Source organism: Ascidia mentula, chromosome 7 (assembly GCF_947561715.1).
Source record: "Ascidia mentula chromosome 7, kaAscMent1.1, whole genome shotgun sequence".
NCBI classification, from domain to species: domain Eukaryota; kingdom Metazoa; phylum Chordata; class Ascidiacea; order Phlebobranchia; family Ascidiidae; genus Ascidia; species Ascidia mentula.
The window spans coordinates 17,189,205-17,207,083 of record NC_138572.1 but is presented as its reverse complement, the minus strand read 5'-3'; the positions used below and the strand labels follow the sequence as shown (position 1 = coordinate 17,207,083).

Here is a 17,879-nt window from a genome sequence, read left to right as displayed (position 1 = left end):
CGTACGTTTCCGGCGTGTAAATGATTTAAATAACTCGCAATGTGTGGTAAAATTTTAATTTAAAAATTTTATAACAATTAAAAATGAGATTGATCAGTACAATGTTAGGACATTTGCTTAACTGTTAAGCCTAAAACAGCAACAATTTGATTTGTGATTTCGGTCTCATATTGTCGTAAACTTACCTAAATAATGTAAACGAACAAAAAATGTGGGGTAAATTCGATATTCTATACCGCATATGCGCAAGTTATGTCAAATTACGCAACTCGCATTCAGAAACATGGGACTTAAGGCGACGCAAAGTTCCCTTTCTCCTGAAAAGTAACGCATTCTCTCGTTTTCTTTGCGCCCTTGTACGAGGTCCTAACGAGATGTGCTCGGCATACCATTTTTCGTACCGAGTTCCTCGCTCGTAAACGCCTCGCTAATGTCTGTTTTAGCGAGCTCGGTGGTTTAACGAACGAGGAACTTCTCATCATGCCGCCCCAGAACCTAAATGTCTGGTATTAATGTCCATAGATTCTTATCTACTATTTTTATTCAAACACTACTCATTTTCTGCTCTACTTTATATTTTAAATGTTTTATTGCATGATATTCTGAAGTGCACTGGAAATATTGGCATGTTTAATTATCATGATAATCTATAAACAAAACAGTTTAAATAGGTATCTGACCTGTTTTACAATAAATAATATAAACAAACTTAACACCAACTTCCAAAAGCCCAACAGGGACCTACATGTACACAAACACAACTTTTTGACCTTGCTGGACGAATCTCGCAAACGTTCGCTAACTCAAAATAAGCGTAAATTTAATACATTCATACGTTTCACATGCATTTACCTATCAATAACACAGCAAAAACTATTTAATGTGATTATCCGAGCAATAACACACTAAAAACTGTCTACAACTCTCGCACGACCGCAGAAACCAGTTGAAACACATCCGCCTCCAGTTTTGAAACGAGCGCGACCGGTGTCCAGGCCTGTTATAGAGGACGCTATGGTTTGAAGTTTTGTCGACTGGAAAAAAAGTTTTGTCGACTAGCGTCTCTTTGGTTGAATTTTGCTAAACAGCCTGAGATGTGCTTAGAAATCCTTGAAGCACATAGATGTGAAAAATTGTTTTGTCGTGTGTATAATAATGCAAAAAGTTTTTTTCTTGCGCCATGTGATTCTAAAAAGCTGGGCATATTTGTTACTACTGCGGAGGACACTGAAACAGTTGTATTAAAACAAGATGTTAGTATAACAAAAGCTATTGCTTTGAAATTTGGTCGTAAATGCATATTTATGGCGGTTATGCATGAAATATGATGTCTGTTGTTTACAGATAGTGCTGTGTGTGGTATTAATTGCAGGTTCAACATATTTTGTTAAAAATGTTGTTGTAATATTTGTTGATGAAAAAACAGCTGAAATTGTACATAACTCATGGATATTTACGCAGGAAAAAGTATGTGTGTTAATTTGTTGTATATAAGTTTGAATTTTTGCTTATGTTGTTTTTATTTCCAGAACTGGAAGGCGAAAAAGGTGAATTGCCAGGTGAAAAAACTGGGGACAACACCAAATAAGGATTTTGTACAAATCAGGTTTGTTCTATTATAATTCTACAATTGCATAAAGTTGTAAAAAGCTAGCATAGTGCCACTCAACAGCTGCACTGGTGAGACCTTACAGGTCCAAACAGTGTGTCTACACACCCTGTCTGCAGCTTTGCAGTAATATGGCTTTTTTGGCCCTGCAAACATCAAATATGGAGAGCTGTGATGAGATTGAGAGACCTCAAAAAAATAAGAAGATTTCTCGATGAAGGTGAACGACACATGACATTCTAATCATAGCAATGTAACAAAGTGGTGATCTGTGTAGATGTACCCATATGTGCTCTTCCAGATGAAGACATAAACAACGAAGTGGGAAAAGAAAATGATAGTACTAATTTAAGTTTTAATTGTGTAGGTAAAGAAAAGAACGTCGTTTGTTTTTCCTAATGAAAAAAAAGGTAGTTGATTAGCCTTTAAAAAAATTTTCATTGGCAGGCAACACACGAAAAAGGTCACTTTGTTCTTCAATTGCTGGTAAGAGGGTTTGCAAAACAACCTGAACTTGTGTTGAAAAAATATTTCTGTTTTAGATGAAATGATGCAGCATACAGAGGGTATGTAGCAAATTTTTAGTTAGTTTTGCATTTAGTTCAATAGTTTTTTGTGCAGCTGTAACAATCCAGACTATTGCAAGAGATATATGTGACATGAAACAAGAAATAAAAATGGTTAAAAATCTCTTGGAAAGCAAATAGGAAGAAGATAATGCAGAGTTTACATTTCTAAACAAGCCTTTAGAAACATTGGAAGAACTTGAAAAGCTTTTGTTGGAAAAATCCTTTAAAATTCATTTGTAAGTAACTTGTATAGGCTGCAACAACACTTTACACAAACCTTTATCATTAAGATCAATTACTTACGAAGTCTTGGAGTGTAGAGATGTGTATTGTTTGTTTGTTTGAATTGCGTGTTCAACTGCGAGATGCGTTTCCCTGACTCCTGACTCCTCTTCGTACTAACCAAACTTGTGTTAGTATGTTTTATTCACCAAGACAAAAGGATATATGTTCAGAATACAACTCAACCCCAGAGTAGAATAAACAACGTGATTCTACGCCAAGGCGTACCAACAATGTAGAATGAATCAACCGTAAAAGCCACAAATTATATAGGCAATCGGTCATGTGGCTTCCGTGAGAACCACGATACTTAATTACGTGTTACAACCAATTTTCCTGGGCAGTTCCGAGGACTGTGGTATTTATCTGGGCGGTACAAAATGACAAGTCACTCTGCCTTACCTCATGGAAAGTTACCCAAATGAACATTACGTCAAGGCATAAACGTTACACTCGTCTCAACCCAAAAAGTGTTTTACAGAATAGGCAAAGAACAACGATATAAGAGAGAAAAGAAAAATGAAAAACAACGACGTAACGAAACACACATACAAAAATACAAAACACCAAAGAGTAATAAATGGAGTACGTGGCAAGAAAATAAAACAAAACAGGCACAATGGAATTAGTGTGTTAAGGACAATCTATGTTTTCTTTTGTTTTTGTGGTATAATATTTTTTTATATATATTTTACGAGGTTTTTGGGGTTTTTTTTTTGTTTTTTTTTTTTTTAACACCACTAAATGCAATCATTCCTCAACTCTCAATCCAAATTAGGATAAATTTGGCTAACATTGGAAGCAGGAACCAATCCTACATCCGTTCTCCCATCAGGTCCGTTAGCGTCAGCCATTCGTTTATCACGATAAGCGCTTATTTTTCCCCGGGCTATTTGTAATCCGATTGGCAGATAATGTTTAAGAGCCCAAAATGTTAGGATTCCACCCCAAATCAGTGCCAAAAAGAAAAAGATAATCATGATACCCCCTATAAAAGGGCTGGTTATGTTGCTAATGGCAGCAATAAAAACATTTGTTACCACGTTTTCTGCCGTTCTCGTGACAAAACCCATATCAGCGTCAACATTGCTCTTTAAATTAGAACTTATGTAATGATATAGCTTATCATGTGTCAATCGAGCTTGCGACAAAGCCATTAACATGCTTGTCATATCATCTAGGCCAGTGGAAGGTCTAGGGAATTCGTTCATTATAGACTGATAATCAACGGTATGTGGGGTGTAATGAACAATTTGATGAATTAGAAAAGAAAGGTGTCATAAGAGACAGTGAAAGTGTATGGGCTTCGCCGTTGCATGTAGTAAACAAAAAGGACGGTGGTCTGAGATTATGCGGCGATTTTCGAGCTTTAAACGCTGTCACAGAAAGTATGCAGAGACCTATACCCCACTTAGCAGATTTTGTAAATGGGTTACATGGAAAAACGATTTTTACAGCCCTCGATCTGAAATCTGCGTTTTTCAACATTCCTTTGGCGGCCGATTCTATTGCCAAAACCGCAATTGTCATTCCTGGGAGAGCTGTCGAATATTTAAGAATGCCTTTTGGTCTTCGAAATGCTCCACAATCATTTCAAGCTTTTATGGATAAAGTCTTAAAAGGGTTACCGTTCGTATTCTGCTATATCGATGATTTACTGGTGGGTTCAAGTTCTGCCAAATGAACATTACGTCAAGGCATAAACGTTACAGGAGGTTCTTCGGTGGGAGATAAAGTAAGAATGATGATGAGAAGAATGGGAACTAACAAATTGTGGTCTATGTACAGTTACAAAGGAAGAAAGGGAAAAGATTCGTTTTGCCAATCTTGTACAAACAAGGCAATTATAAGTATGTGATTTGATTATCAGGGAAAATAAACATCTTTGTTGTATTGGGTTGTATTAACCACATATAAGATATTTCTGATTGTAACAAAAAACATTTTTTCTTCTCCACAAAATTTTAGGGGGAGGAAATTATTTATCCAGGTAATGTTTTCAGCTTAAAAATGCCTGCATTTTTTTCCTTAATTGTCACGTATAAATTATTATAACAGGTCGGGAACCATTCATTTAGCTATGGTAGTCAAATTTTAATGTTATTTGTAGAGGCATGTTTGAGAGGTACGAACACAGATGTCAAAGCTATCGAAAAAGAAATCAGTTAATTTCTTAAACATGTACCAAGGAGACAGGGTGGTGACCTCTACCAGGTACATGTAATGTAGTGCCATGATAAATAGAACTGCAATGTAAAATGTTTTTGTTGAAATAAAAGCCAATATTTTCCATTTTCAAAATAATAACATATTTTTCCAATTTCAAGTTATGGTTATGTATGTTGTCACCAAAGTTCTTCAGATATCATTTACACATTTCAGCCTTTACCTCAGCACACACATATCCGCAAAATATCGTTTTTCTTGCCTGCAAAAAATGATATTTTACGTATATGTGTGTATTGAGGTAAAAAAAAGGTATTTTGCAGATATGTGTGTGTTGCGGCATTACTTCCATAACACTGTTTGTATTATTTTTGCAGTCCCTGAATTCAAGTTACAGCAGCAGTGCCAGCAGCTCATGTGACACCACTGCACTCCTTTCTTCGGATTCCGAATTAGTATTAATGTGCTGACTTTGTCTAAATAAATTCTTTCTTGAGTAAGATGACTGGTGTTTCCTTGTTGTTCTGGTCATAACTACGTAGATGAGCAACACACAAAAGATAACTATAAAGGTTATCAATATAAAAGCCCATGTAATTACTAAATAATCAACGTTTTGTACCATTGTTGTCCAACGTAACAAAATACGAACCTCGATCAATTAAAACATGAACTGCAACGTAGGCGAAAAGTTGTAACGCAACGGTGAAAACGCGTCGCTTTAACCACTACTGGAGAACGCTCGGAAGTATGTTCACAAAACCTTTTTGAAACCAACGCCAAATGTTCTGCAATGATATACGTCACAACGTAAAACGGACGTATTTCCAAGTGGACAAAACTTACGTCAACACAACGTTCGCGCAGATGTAAAACAAACGTAGGTTTTTGACGTAATTGTGTACTACGTATTCTCCACGTGTGTTAACCACGTTTTCAAGACATCGTTTCGTATCGTATACACAACGTTTAAATAAACGCAAAATAAACGTTTGTTATGAAGGTGACAGTGCATTACGTACACTCAAGTACGTGTGCAATGAACGTTTTTAGGATATCGTTTCGTATCGACACTTTTATGTATACATAACGTTTGATTAAACGCAAAATAAACGTTTGTTAAGAACGTGACAGTGCATTACGTACTCTCAACGTGTGCAATCAACGTTTTCCAAAACGTTTTTAAGACATTGGCGACTAAGTTGTAACACGAAATCTACGTTGAAAATACGTCAAATTGTTTGCTGGGAAGTTACTCGGATACCGGGCTATGAATCAAAAGCTGAGATGTGTATATAACATTAGGGTTCCAAGGCACTTAGTGCACTGCATGATGACTCATTTAGATTCTGAAGGGATGCGTTTACGGAATGTTAAAAGGAAGCAGAAACATGAAAAACATTACTTCACAAGGTCCATTGTGGGTAATATCACTGGATGGTCATGACAACCTCTGTGGATACCAAAATTCAACTTTTCCTCTTGGTATATATGGATACATGGACACATTTTCCAGGAAAATTTTGTTTTTTATTTGTTACGCATTCTAATTCTAACCCCCTCATTATTGGGAAAAAATATCTAGAGTTTCTGTTTGACCTGCAATGACTTTCACATCATTTGAGGATGGACAGAGGAACCGAAACCAGCAAAATGGCAACGATCCACTCTTACCTATTGTACCTTGTTTCAAATATGGACAATCCAACAAATGCAATATTATATGGGTCATCAAACACCAACAAAATTGAACGTTGGTGGCGAGATTTGCATGAGAGGCTCGAAAAGTTCTTGAAGCATCAGTTAAATGAACTCTTGCATGAAAAGATTTATAATCAACACAACCTACTTGACAGACAGTTATTGTTTTATGTTTATCAGCCTATACCTACGCGCGAATGGGGTGTGTTTGTTAACTATTGGAATAGTCATCGTATTAGAGCTCAAAGAGGGTTGGAATTACCATGTGGTGTTCCAAATCATCTCTATTCTTTCCTGAGTATTATGGTGCTTCCAGAAAAGGGTTTGCAATCAGTCAGGATAATCTGAAAACTGTTGCAGTCTGGAGTCATAAGTGCCCCAACCACATGGTTAGAAGATAATGTTGCTGTAAAGTGTAGAGAAATCATGTGTTCTCCACACGAAATAGACTCTGCTCATGCTACAAATGCCTACCGCTTTTTGAAGCAGCAGTTTACATGTTAACATTTAAAGTTGTAACATGAGCTTTCTCTGTTCCTGTTTTGTAAAATTGTGTGAGTTATTACGACTTTTTACTGGTTATAATATTTTCGTGCATGTCTGCACTGTTTCTATGTGACCAGATCTTCTCATGTCAAAATCGGATTACACAATTCATTGGAACTTGGCGATACACTCAGCTGCCTCACAATAAATTGAATAAAAATAAATTTTGTGACCAAATCTGTAAGTTTTACATATATTGTGCTTCACAAGCAGTTGCCTGAATTCACATTCACACAGACTAGAAAGAAAAATCTAAGCTAACCATTTAGTTGTTGTTGGAAAAAATCATTTGCCAATTAAAAATCCCATACCATTTTTTTTCTCTTTGAATAGTACCAGTAGATCTTCATGGGCACCGACCACAGGATGGCCTTCAAAACTTGATTTTGGGGATGCCATTTTGTGAACTGTGCAATGTGTGTTAAATTTATGCTTAAATTTGTAAGTTTGTGTGTTTCGAGGAACATGGAAAGCACCTCCAGTCACTTATCGCCCACTAGTGACAAAAACATTTTTTTAGTGCTGTATGTGCATGAATTTGTGTGGTCAGTTCTTCAAGCGCAGTCATTCTGTTGGGGGCTTTTCGATGCGATCCCGGTTAATCCAGTGAAATACAATTGGTAAACTAATCTAAAACACTATGCGCCAGACCAAAGCAGATCTATTACAAGTAATAGTCCCACAGAAAAATAGTTTTCTGTCAGCCTCAGTGCAAGTGCTGATAATACCAAATTTGCCGCATTTAATTGAAAAGCAAAAGCGATTTCAGGGGCGGCATGATGAGCACACCTCGCTAAGTTTAGCGAGCTCGCTATTGACGCAAAACCTCGCTAACGCAACTTTTGGTATGACGAGCCGCGTTCTCGCTTAAGGATTCTCGTTAAGTTCCTCGCTAACTAACGAGGATCTCAGACCACTCGCTACATTATGGCAGGATATTTTGCAATTATTTGTTAAAAAAATATAGCAAAATAACGAGGTATTCTACACATACAGGCTTGCAGTTGGCTGTTTAGTTTCACCCGCATCGATAAAAGCTGTATAACAACAAGAACAATACGTCCCAAAGGGAAAAAACACTGCTACCAACAGAGATACTATATTAATTTCTATTAAAAGACATTTTGGTAGAGAATGACATTATCACTTTAATAAAATTCAATGTGGGTAAGATTTATCGGGCTTAGAATTATTGCAAAATCTGTGATAAGCTTTCGTAACCACAACGTTGATTTAAAATGACCGGCAATTATTACTATATGTTGTTGGAAAGTATTAGTTACCACGTTATGTACGTTTTAATGTCTTTATGTTGGAAACAGCTTTAGTGATAGCAGTATTTTTGTAGTGCAAGTCATAATGTTTACATCGGAGCGAATTCACAAAGGATCACAGAAACTATCTCACAAGGAATATCATTCCAAAGGCCTGGCCCAAGAACATTGACACAATCTTCCTTATCAAAAGCGTTGTTTGGTTCTCCCGCAACCCAGTTTGTCCATCCCTGGTCAGCTGTGACTCCATCTTCCCACACAAATGTTCCTTCTGTTTGAATATCGGTCAATCCTATCGTTCCAAACTGATTCCCGAAATGAGCAGTCACATTCCTAATAAAAAACAGTTAATTTTTCCCTTTAGTTACTGTGTTTGTTTCACATTTTTTCACCAAAAACATATATCCAAGAACAAACAAACAAACACTCCACTACAGTTTTTCAGTTTCCAAGTTTATAGGAAAGAAACTTTGTTTTATTTTAACAATTGAACTAATTAAAAACTCAATAAAAACAACCTGTAAACAGTCTCATTTCTCATTCCAACCGATGCAACTCGACCACCGATGTTTGAACATTCCGACTTCCCGTGTTCGAACCCACGAGTGTGAGATAGGATCTTGTATCTATAACCGTTGGTTGCAGTGAAACTTACATTCCAATAGTTATCTGTGAAAATTGTTCATGTCCTTATTAGGGTTTTTCGATATTAAAACTTTATGAAAGGGAGCATTCTCGAAAACGTATCGCTCGATACTTACCCAACTGGAGTCGTCGTACTTGCTCTGTACAAAGAATAAATCTTGTTAAATGTGATCAAGTTTAGTAAGTGACATTTGTGTTTACCTTGAAGTCCGAGAAAGGAACTGTGTTCCACCGAATCTCCTTTCGCTCCTTTGTTGCCACTAGGGCCCTGTGTCCAAGTAGAATATTATGTTTGTGTTAAGTTAAACTACCAAGTAGGTAAATTTGCCTAATGTTGTGAAAGTTAGGTTTCTAAATTCCCGACCAAACAGTTTTACAAAACGTGGAACTTACCATTGAACCAGCGTCACCGACATTTCCCTTTTGTCCCGATGGACCCTGCAGTAAAAACAATTAAACATAAATCTAGCAAAGTATAAGTTATCGAGAATAGACGTCGTAACACTGCCGAAATCGGCCTGTTCAGAGTTGCAAACGATCAGCGTCAGTCGGAATTAAACCCATGTTTTGAGTAATACGCGAATAAAGCTTGGGGCTACAACGCAAGTTGCAAAACAACATAATCCTTCTCGGCGCAATCTTCGAATAAACCACAAAGTACAAGACCACGGTTTCGGAAAGTTTATTTTCAATGTGTTTATTTGCCTCGTGCTGGTTTGACAACGATTCAATTAAAATTTGCAATTTGCCAAAAACATTAATCAAAAAAAGCAATTGTTATTGGCATTTTTGCCCAAAAAGTATAACAGGCCTCCCACCAAAAGTTTTGTGAAGCGATGGATTAAAATCTAAAATGTCGACATGGCCACAAAAGTACAAAGGTGCAGATATTTCCAAAACAATTTACTTCTGCTATCTGGTCAAGGGCGGTGTGTTGTTTGTTAGATCTTTACCGACAAAAACATGGTTTTCGTTATTAGGTAATTGTTTTAAAAAAATACACATAGTGCCAACAGAATATATTGAAAAAATCGCAACACTACATTGATTTTGTGGAAGGTTAGACAAATGTCATGGCCAATGCAGGCCCCACGAGAGGGAAATTAGGGAATTTCTGTCGTAAAAGGCTGGGTTTCACCGACAATCTCATGCAATCTAATTTACAAAAAAGGTCCTCGCACCGGCAAATTTGTTTCTCTCGTGGGCCCTGGGTCAATGACAACATTGCCACATATTAAAGCTCACACTCACCATTGGCCCTATGGCGCCGTTTTCTCCTTTGGGTCCCATTGGTCCCTTAAAATAATACAATGTTCGTAAATTTCATAAACATTTCAGGTTATACAGGAAAGTTGTTAGATGTCACCACAGGTTTTTGTGTAAAAACTAGAATAAGGCGAAACGCGTGTTGTAACCAAGTGTTTGACTAAATTAATTTTTTTTTAAGGACGCATATTGGTATTTCTATGAAAATAAGTTTCGGTGCTGGGAAATGCTCACCGTGTAGCCTGTGTCACAATAGAATTCCATGCATCGCCAAGCAAACCAGTGATACATTTTAGTTACATGCTGTTGTCATGGCGAAATTTTAGGGTGTTTGGGGCAGTTTTAGTGGGGTTTTGGGCTATTTCAATTAGGTAGTTACTTGCTGGTGGGTGCTGCTGAAAATTATGTTGAAAATGGAGCACAAAATTCAGGCTGTATTTGTGGAAAAATGAATCGTTTAAGTGGCCGATCATTCTTGATTTTATGAAAGATCCATCCCATATCTACAAATTTTGATCAAAATTAGTCTCCGAAAACATGGTTTAGCCACCCTGGTTATTTAATGTTTTGACAAAAAAGGCAACAAAAATTGGAACTGGATTTTGCAGAAAAATGAATCATTCAACTACCTACTCATTTGCATTTTTTTGTAAGTTCCAACTCTTCTCTATGCAATGGCATCAAATTTGGCTGCTGAAAAAGTGTCAAAGCTCTCCCCCCAGGATCCCCTGTTGATCATATGATCTTCCAGAGGGCTCAACAAGTCCTTGTTCTGTACAGTCTCACCAAAAGGAGCAAAATTTTTTTTTTAACTTTTTTAGGTCCCTATGTATGTCACAAAGACCCATCAACGGTCATTGGGAAACAAGCGGAACAGTCGCTAGATTCATTACAGCTGAGGGCCTTGAAAACAGGATTTCTCCCCTTTAATACCCATATAGGTCCTTAAACAACGAAAACTAAGTACTTACCTTCACTCCTTGCAACCCTTTGTCGCCTTTTATCCCTTCAAGATCAACCTCCTTCCATTCAGTAGAGTAAGGATTAATGCAAACTGTTGGAATGCGGCAGGTTTGATTTTCTGCAGAATCCTAGCATGTTACTTCCAGTAAACCAGACGAAACGAACAAAAAGCCCACAAAGTACAACATCTTGTTATCGGTAGTAGCGTAACTTGCAAATACACTTCAAACAATTAAAACATTGCTTTGTGTAACACACGCATAAGGCTTCGGGCTACAACGGCCCAACCACAGATTAAATCAATGACAAAACTACGTTTGAAGCTGCGGAGAGTTCGACGATCCGTTTCAGCGTGACTCATTTAATTTTACACTAACACATTCACGAACAACTCCTGTTCCTGCTGCTTAATTAATTTGCTGGGCAAGTGGTCTGCGTTCTGTTAATTTTCAATAATTTGAGATTGGAAAAATTTGGTTGTAAGTTTATTTTTTGATATTTGCTTGTGTTTTTTTTGTGTGTAAAAGAAGTGGCAAGTTACAAAATCTGCTTGTAGATGTGTTGTCGTGGCAACGCGTGGTATTTTGCCACTAACTACGCTTCACCCCACTTACCTGGTTGACAAATTATTTCGTCTCCATGGGCAATGTTATGTCACACGTCATTTTGGGGAGACACCACCTTATTTGGATCATACGAGTCTTGCATGCAAATGACTTTGACCATGGGAACACCACTCGTGGCAAACCACCACTTGATTTTCAATGAGATAAGCAACTTTTGGTCGCAATTACACGAATCTTCCATGCAAATGGGAGATTTACTACAATCACTTTTGGAAAGTGTTCGCGCTACGGCTTTCCCATTTATTTTTATAATTTTATTGAGACTCACAAAGCTATTTGCCAGCTTGGGTTGTTCTCGCCGATATCGGAATGACATTTTGAACATGTCTACTGTAATATTTTGGGTTTCCATCTTTAATCCTTTTGTGCAAGACTTTTCATCCTCGTGCGTCTACAAAATAGCACATCCATCATGAACACACTATGATAAAAACTGTTGCACATCTGAATTTAAGTTACTCACTATTGGATTGTTACTGTTTTGATCTTTTGAATTTGGGTAAGTTTAGGACCTATATGGGTATTAGATTGGAGAAATCTTGTTTTCAAGGCCCTCAGCTGTAATGCATCTAGCAACTGTTCCGCTTGTTTCCCAACTTTATTAATTTGTAGAAACATACAGGCTTGCAGTAGGTTGTTTACTTTTACCCGCATCGATAAAAGCTGTATAATAACAACAACAACAATACGTCCAAAGGGCGAAAACACTGCTCTCAACGGAGACATTATATTCATTTCTATTATCACTTAAATAAAATACACTATGGGTAAGATTTCTCGGGCTTCGAATTATTGCAAAATCTGTGATTAGCTTTCGTGACCGCAATGCTGATTTAAAATGACCCGCAATTATTTCTATGTTGTTGGAAAGTATTAGTACCCGCGTTAATGTACGTTTTAAAGTCTTTATGTTGAAAACAGCTTTAGTGATAGCAGTAGTTTTTTTTAATGAAAGTCACAATGTTTACATCGGAGCAAATTCACAAAGGATCCCAGAAACTATCTGACAAGGAATATCATTCCAAAGGCCTGGCCCATTAACATTGACACAATCTTCATTATTGTTGTGGTTGTTCGGTTCTCTCGGATGCCAGTTTGTCCAGCCCTGACTAACTGGGACTCCATCTTCCCACACAAATGTTCCTTCTGTTTGGATATCGGTCAAACCAATCGTAATCGCATGAAGCTGATTCCCGAAATGAGCAGCCACACTCCTAATACAAACAGTTAGTTCAAGTACAAATAAACACACCACTACAGTTTTCGTTATATTTTAACATTTAAACTAATTCAAAACTCCATAAAAATAACCTGAAAGCAGTTTCATTTCTCATTCCAACCGAAGCAACTCGACCACCGATGTTTGAACATTCAGACCTCCCGTGTTCGAACCCTGGAGTGTGAGATAGGATCTTGTATCTATAACCGTTGGTTGCAGTGAAACTTCCATTCCAATACATATCTGTGAAAATTGTTTATGTCCTTATTAGAGTATCCGCGCATATGGTGTTTGTGTTTTTCGATATTAAAACTTTTTAAAAGGCAGCATTCTCGAAAACGTATCGCTCGATACTTACCCAACTGGAGTCGTCGTACTTGCTCTGTACAAAGAATAAATCTTGTTAAATGTCATCAAGTTTTAGTAAGTGACATTTGTGTTTACCTTGAAGTCCGAGAAAGGAACTGTGTTCCACCGAATCTCCTTTCGCTCCTTTGTTGCCACTAGGGCCCTGTGTCCAAGTAGAATATTATGTTTGTGTTAAGTTAAACTACCTTTTTAACTAGTTAAACTAAGTAGGTAAATTTGCCTAATGTTGTGAAAGTTAGGTTTCTAAATTCCCGACCAAACAGTTTTACAAAACGTGGAACTTACCATTGAACCAGCGTCACCGACATTTCCCTTTTGTCCCGATGGACCCTGCAGTAAAAACAATTAAACATAAATCTATCAAAAGTATAAGTTATCGAGAATAGACGTCGTAACACTGCCGGAATCGGCCTGTGGTGACCGACGGATATTCAGAGTTGCAAACGATCAGCGTCAGTCGGAATTAAACCATGTTTTGAGTAATACTCGAATAAAGCTTGGGGCTACAACGCAAGTTGCAAAACAACATAATCCTTCTCGGCGCAATCTTCGAATAAACCACAAAGTACAAGACCACGGTTTCGGAAAGTTTATTTTCAATGTGTTTATTTGCCTCGTACTGGTTTGACAACGATTCAATTAAAATTTGCAATTTGCCAAAAACATTAATCAAAAAAAGCAATTGTTATTGGCATTTTTGCCCAAAAAGTATAACAGGCCTCCCACCAAAAGTTTTGTGAAGCGATGGATTAAAATCTAAAATGTCGACATGGCCACAAAAGTACAAAGGTGCAGATATTTCCAAAACAATTTACTTCTGCTATCTGGTCAAGGGCGGTGTGTTGTTTGTTAGATCTTTACCGACAAAAACATGGTTTTCGTTATTAGGTAATTGTTTTAAAAAAATACACATAGTGCCAACAGAATATATTGAAAAAATCGCAACACTACATTGATTTTGTGGAAGGTTAGACAAATGTCATGGCCAATGCAGGCCCCACGAGAGGGAAATTAGGGAATTTATGTCGTAAAAGGCTGGGTTTCACCGACAATCTCATGCAATCTAATGTACAAAAGGTCCTCGCACCGGCAAATTTGTTTCTCTCGTGGGCCCTGGGTCAATGACAACATTGCCACATATTAAAGCTCACACTCACCATTGGCCCTATGGCGCCGTTTTCTCCTTTGGGTCCCATTGGTCCCTTAAAATAATACAATGTTCGTAAATTTCATAAACATTTCAGGTTATACAGGAAAGTTGTTAGATGTCACCACAGGTTTTTGTGTAAAAACTAGAATAAGGCGAAACGCGTGTTGTAACCAAGTGTTTGACTAAATTAATTTTTTTTTAAGGACGCATATTGGTATTTCTATGAAAATAAGTTTCGGTGCTGGGAAATGCCCACCGTATAGCCTGTGTCACAATAGAATTCCATGCATCGCCAAGCAAACCAGTGATACATTTTAGTTACATGCTGTTGTCATGGCGAAATTTTAGGATGTTTGGGGCAGTTTTAGTGGGGTTTTGGGCTATTTCAATTAGGTAGTTACTTGCTGGTGGGTGCTGCTGAAAATTATGTTGAAAATGGAGCACAAAATTCAGGCTGTATTTGTGGAAAAATGAATCGTTTAAGTGGCCGATCATTCTTGATTTTATGAAAGATCCATCCCATATCTACAAATTTTGATCAAAATTAGTCTCCGAAAACATGGTTTAGCCACCCTGGTTATTTAATATTTTGACAAAAAAGGCAACAAAAATTGGAACTGGATTTTGCAGAAAAATGAATCATTCAACTACCCACTCATTTGCATTTTTTTGGAAGTTCCAACTCTTCTCTATGCAATGGCATCAAATTTGGTTGCTGAAAAAGTGTCAAAGCCCTCCCCCCAGGATCCCCTGTTGATCATATGATCTTCCAGAGGGCTCAACAAGTCCTTGTCCTGTACAGTCTCACCAAAAGGAGCAAAATTTTTTTTTAAACTTTTTTAGGTCCCTATGTATGTCACAAAGACCCATCAACGGTCACTGGGAAACAAGCGGAACAGTCGCTAGATTCATTACAGCTGAGGGCCTTGAAAACAGGATTTCTCCCCTTTAATACCCATATAGGTCCTTAAACAACGAAAACTAAGTACTTACCTTCACTCCTTGCAACCCTTTGTCGCCTTTTATCCCTTCAAGATCAACCTCCTTCCATTCAGTAGAGTAAGGATTAATGCAAACTGTTGGAATGCGGCAGGTTTGGTTTTCTGCAGAATCCTGGCATGTTACTTCCAGTAAACCAGACGAAACGAACAAAAAGCCCACAAAGTACAACATCTTGTTATCGGTAGTAGCGTAACTTGCAAATACACTTCAAACAATTAAAACATTGCTTTGTGTAACACACGCATAAGGCTTCGGGCTACAACGGCCCAACCACAGATTAAATCAATGACAAAACTACGTTTCAAGCTGCGGAGAGTTCGATGATCCGTTTCAGCGTGACTCATTTAATTTTACACAAACACTTTCACGAACAACTCCTGTTCCTGCTGCTTAATTAATTTGCTGGGCAAGTGGTCTGCGTTCTGTTAATTTTCAATAATTTGAGATTGGAAAAATTTGGTTGTAAGTTTATTTATTAATATTTGCTTGTGTTTTTTTTGTTGTGTAAGAGAAGTGGCAAGTTACAAAATCTGCTTGTAGATGTGTTGTCGTGGCAACGCGTGGTATTTTGCCACTAACTACGCTTCACCCCACTTACCTGGTTGACAAATTATTTCGTCTCCATGGGTAACGTTATGTCACACGTCATTTTGGGGAGACACCACCCTATTTGGATCATACGAGTCTTGCATGCAAATGACTTTGACCATGGGAACACCACTCGTGGCAAACCACCACTTGATTTTCAATGAGATAAGCAACTTTTGCTCGCAATTACACGAATCTTCCATGCAAATGGGAGATTTACTACAATCACTTTCGGAAAGTGTTCGCGCTACGGCTTTTTGGCTTTCCCATTTATTTACTGGTGCATAACACGGAATTTTATTGAGACTCACAAAGCTATTTGCCAGCTTGGGTTGTTCTCGCCGATATCGGAATGACATTTTGAACATGTCTACTGTAATATTTTGGGTTTCCATCTTTAATCCTTTTGTGCAAGACTTTTCATCCTCATGCGTCTTCAAAATAGCACATCCATCATGAACACACTATGATAAAAACTGTTGCACATCTGAATTTAAGTTACTCACTATTGGATTGTTACTGATTTGATCTTTTGAAATTTTGGGTAAGTTTAGGACCTATATGGGTATTAGATTGGAGAAATCTTGTTTTCAAGGCCCTCAGCTGTAATGCATCTAGCAACTGTTCCGCTTGTTTCCCAATGGCCGTTGTTGGGTCTTGTGACTTACATAGGGACCTAAAATTCAAAATTTTGCTCCTGGATGAGACTGTGCAGAGCAAGGACTTGTTGGGCCTCCTGGAAGATCATATGACCAACAGGGGGTATATTGAGAAGAGTTGGAACTTACAAAAAAATGCAAATAAGTGGTTAGTTGAACGATTCATTTTTCTGCAAAATCCAGTTCCAGTTTTTGTTGCCTTTTTAACCAAAATACTGAGTAACCAGGGGGCAAATGGCCCTAGGGGGGTGGTTAAACCATTTTTTCGGAGACTAATTTTGATCAAAATTTGTAGATATGGGATGGATCTTTCATAAATTCACGAATGATTGGACACTTAAAAGATTCATTTTTCCACAAATACAGCCTGATTTTTTTGCTCCATTTTCAACATAATTTTCAGCAGCACCCACCAGCAAGTAACTACCGAATTGAAATAGCCCAAAACCCCACTAAACCTGCCCCAAACACCCTTAAATTCGCCACGACAACAGCACGCACATGTGCGCTCATTCAACCGTAAATTTAATTTAAATGCATCACTGCTTTGCTTCGTAATGATAATGGCTGAATGGGTAGATGCTCATCTATGATACTATTGTCATTGTTTCAAAATTTCATGTTGAATCACTATTCCTTCAGAAACCTGCACTCATGGGAAATATTTAATAATATCAATACATGTAGGCTATAACATACATGAAAATTATATGTATGCAGGATTTATTAAAAAAACCATGGGTAGAAAGTGTTGTTGAAGTGGATATGATGTAGGAGATACAACTACAGTTTATCGTTTACCAAGAGATAGAGAAGAGAGGTTGAGATGGCTACATGCTATAGCAAGGGACAATATTCCAGACATTGACGTACAGGTATTATGAAAAATACGGTTCATATACACAGCGTTTAAACAGAGGTGGCCTCCAAATACCCAATTATATGGCATGTTAATGGTCTATAGTTTGTTATTTGATGTTTTCACGAGTTAAACCAAATGTCTGCAGAAAATCACTTAGCAGTATTTTTAAAATTGTCAGTGACAACTACGTATTCACAATGAAAGCAGATCACAGTGACATACTCAGCAACATCCTTTAAATTGACTTAAGTATTTTGGATCAACCTATGCCCTTTTGGGATTTCAACAGCATTTCATTGAAATTTGTAATACTGAAATATTTGTAATATGTATACAATACACTTTTACTGCCTGTCTAATTGACAAATTTACAATCTTTACTA

General features: G+C 37.5%; 2 protein-coding genes and 1 pseudogene across 4 annotated transcripts; 1 reads left to right on the top strand and 2 right to left on the bottom strand.

Moving 5' to 3' along the window:
• The first annotated feature begins 1,445 nt into the window (after positions 1-1,445).
• Positions 1,446-6,831, top strand: LOC145909704 (uncharacterized; annotated as a pseudogene).
• Positions 6,832-7,934: 1,103 nt separating this feature from the next.
• On the bottom strand, positions 7,935-12,123 carry LOC145908870 (collectin-11-like). 3 transcript variants are annotated; one of them, XM_082996193.1, is made up of 9 exons: positions 12,111-12,123; positions 11,916-12,038; positions 11,030-11,139; positions 10,044-10,088; positions 9,186-9,230; positions 8,994-9,060; positions 8,909-8,932; positions 8,666-8,816; positions 7,935-8,480 (listed from the first exon to the last, which is right to left on the bottom strand). In XM_082996193.1, exons 4-9 carry the CDS (start codon positions 10,080-10,082, stop codon positions 8,237-8,239), a joined length of 570 nt encoding a protein of 189 aa, XP_082852319.1. In that variant the 5' UTR covers positions 10,083-10,088; positions 11,030-11,139; positions 11,916-12,038; positions 12,111-12,123; the 3' UTR covers positions 7,935-8,236. The 3 variants fall into 3 exon arrangements, with proteins under 3 accessions (XP_082852319.1, XP_082852318.1, XP_082852320.1); XM_082996192.1 differs by lacking the exons at positions 11,916-12,038; positions 12,111-12,123 and having other exon boundaries at positions 11,030-11,219; XM_082996194.1 differs by lacking the exons at positions 11,030-11,139; positions 11,916-12,038; positions 12,111-12,123 and adding an exon at positions 10,692-10,774.
• A 79-nt stretch (positions 12,124-12,202) lies between these two features.
• On the bottom strand, positions 12,203-15,594 carry LOC145908689 (pulmonary surfactant-associated protein D-like). Its single transcript, XM_082996011.1, has 7 exons — positions 15,379-15,594; positions 14,393-14,437; positions 13,521-13,565; positions 13,311-13,377; positions 13,225-13,248; positions 12,959-13,109; positions 12,203-12,861 (listed from the first exon to the last, which is right to left on the bottom strand). Exons 1-7 carry the CDS (start codon positions 15,556-15,558, stop codon positions 12,612-12,614), a joined length of 762 nt encoding a protein of 253 aa, XP_082852137.1. The 5' UTR covers positions 15,559-15,594; the 3' UTR covers positions 12,203-12,611.
• Between the last annotated feature and the right edge of the window lie 2,285 nt (positions 15,595-17,879).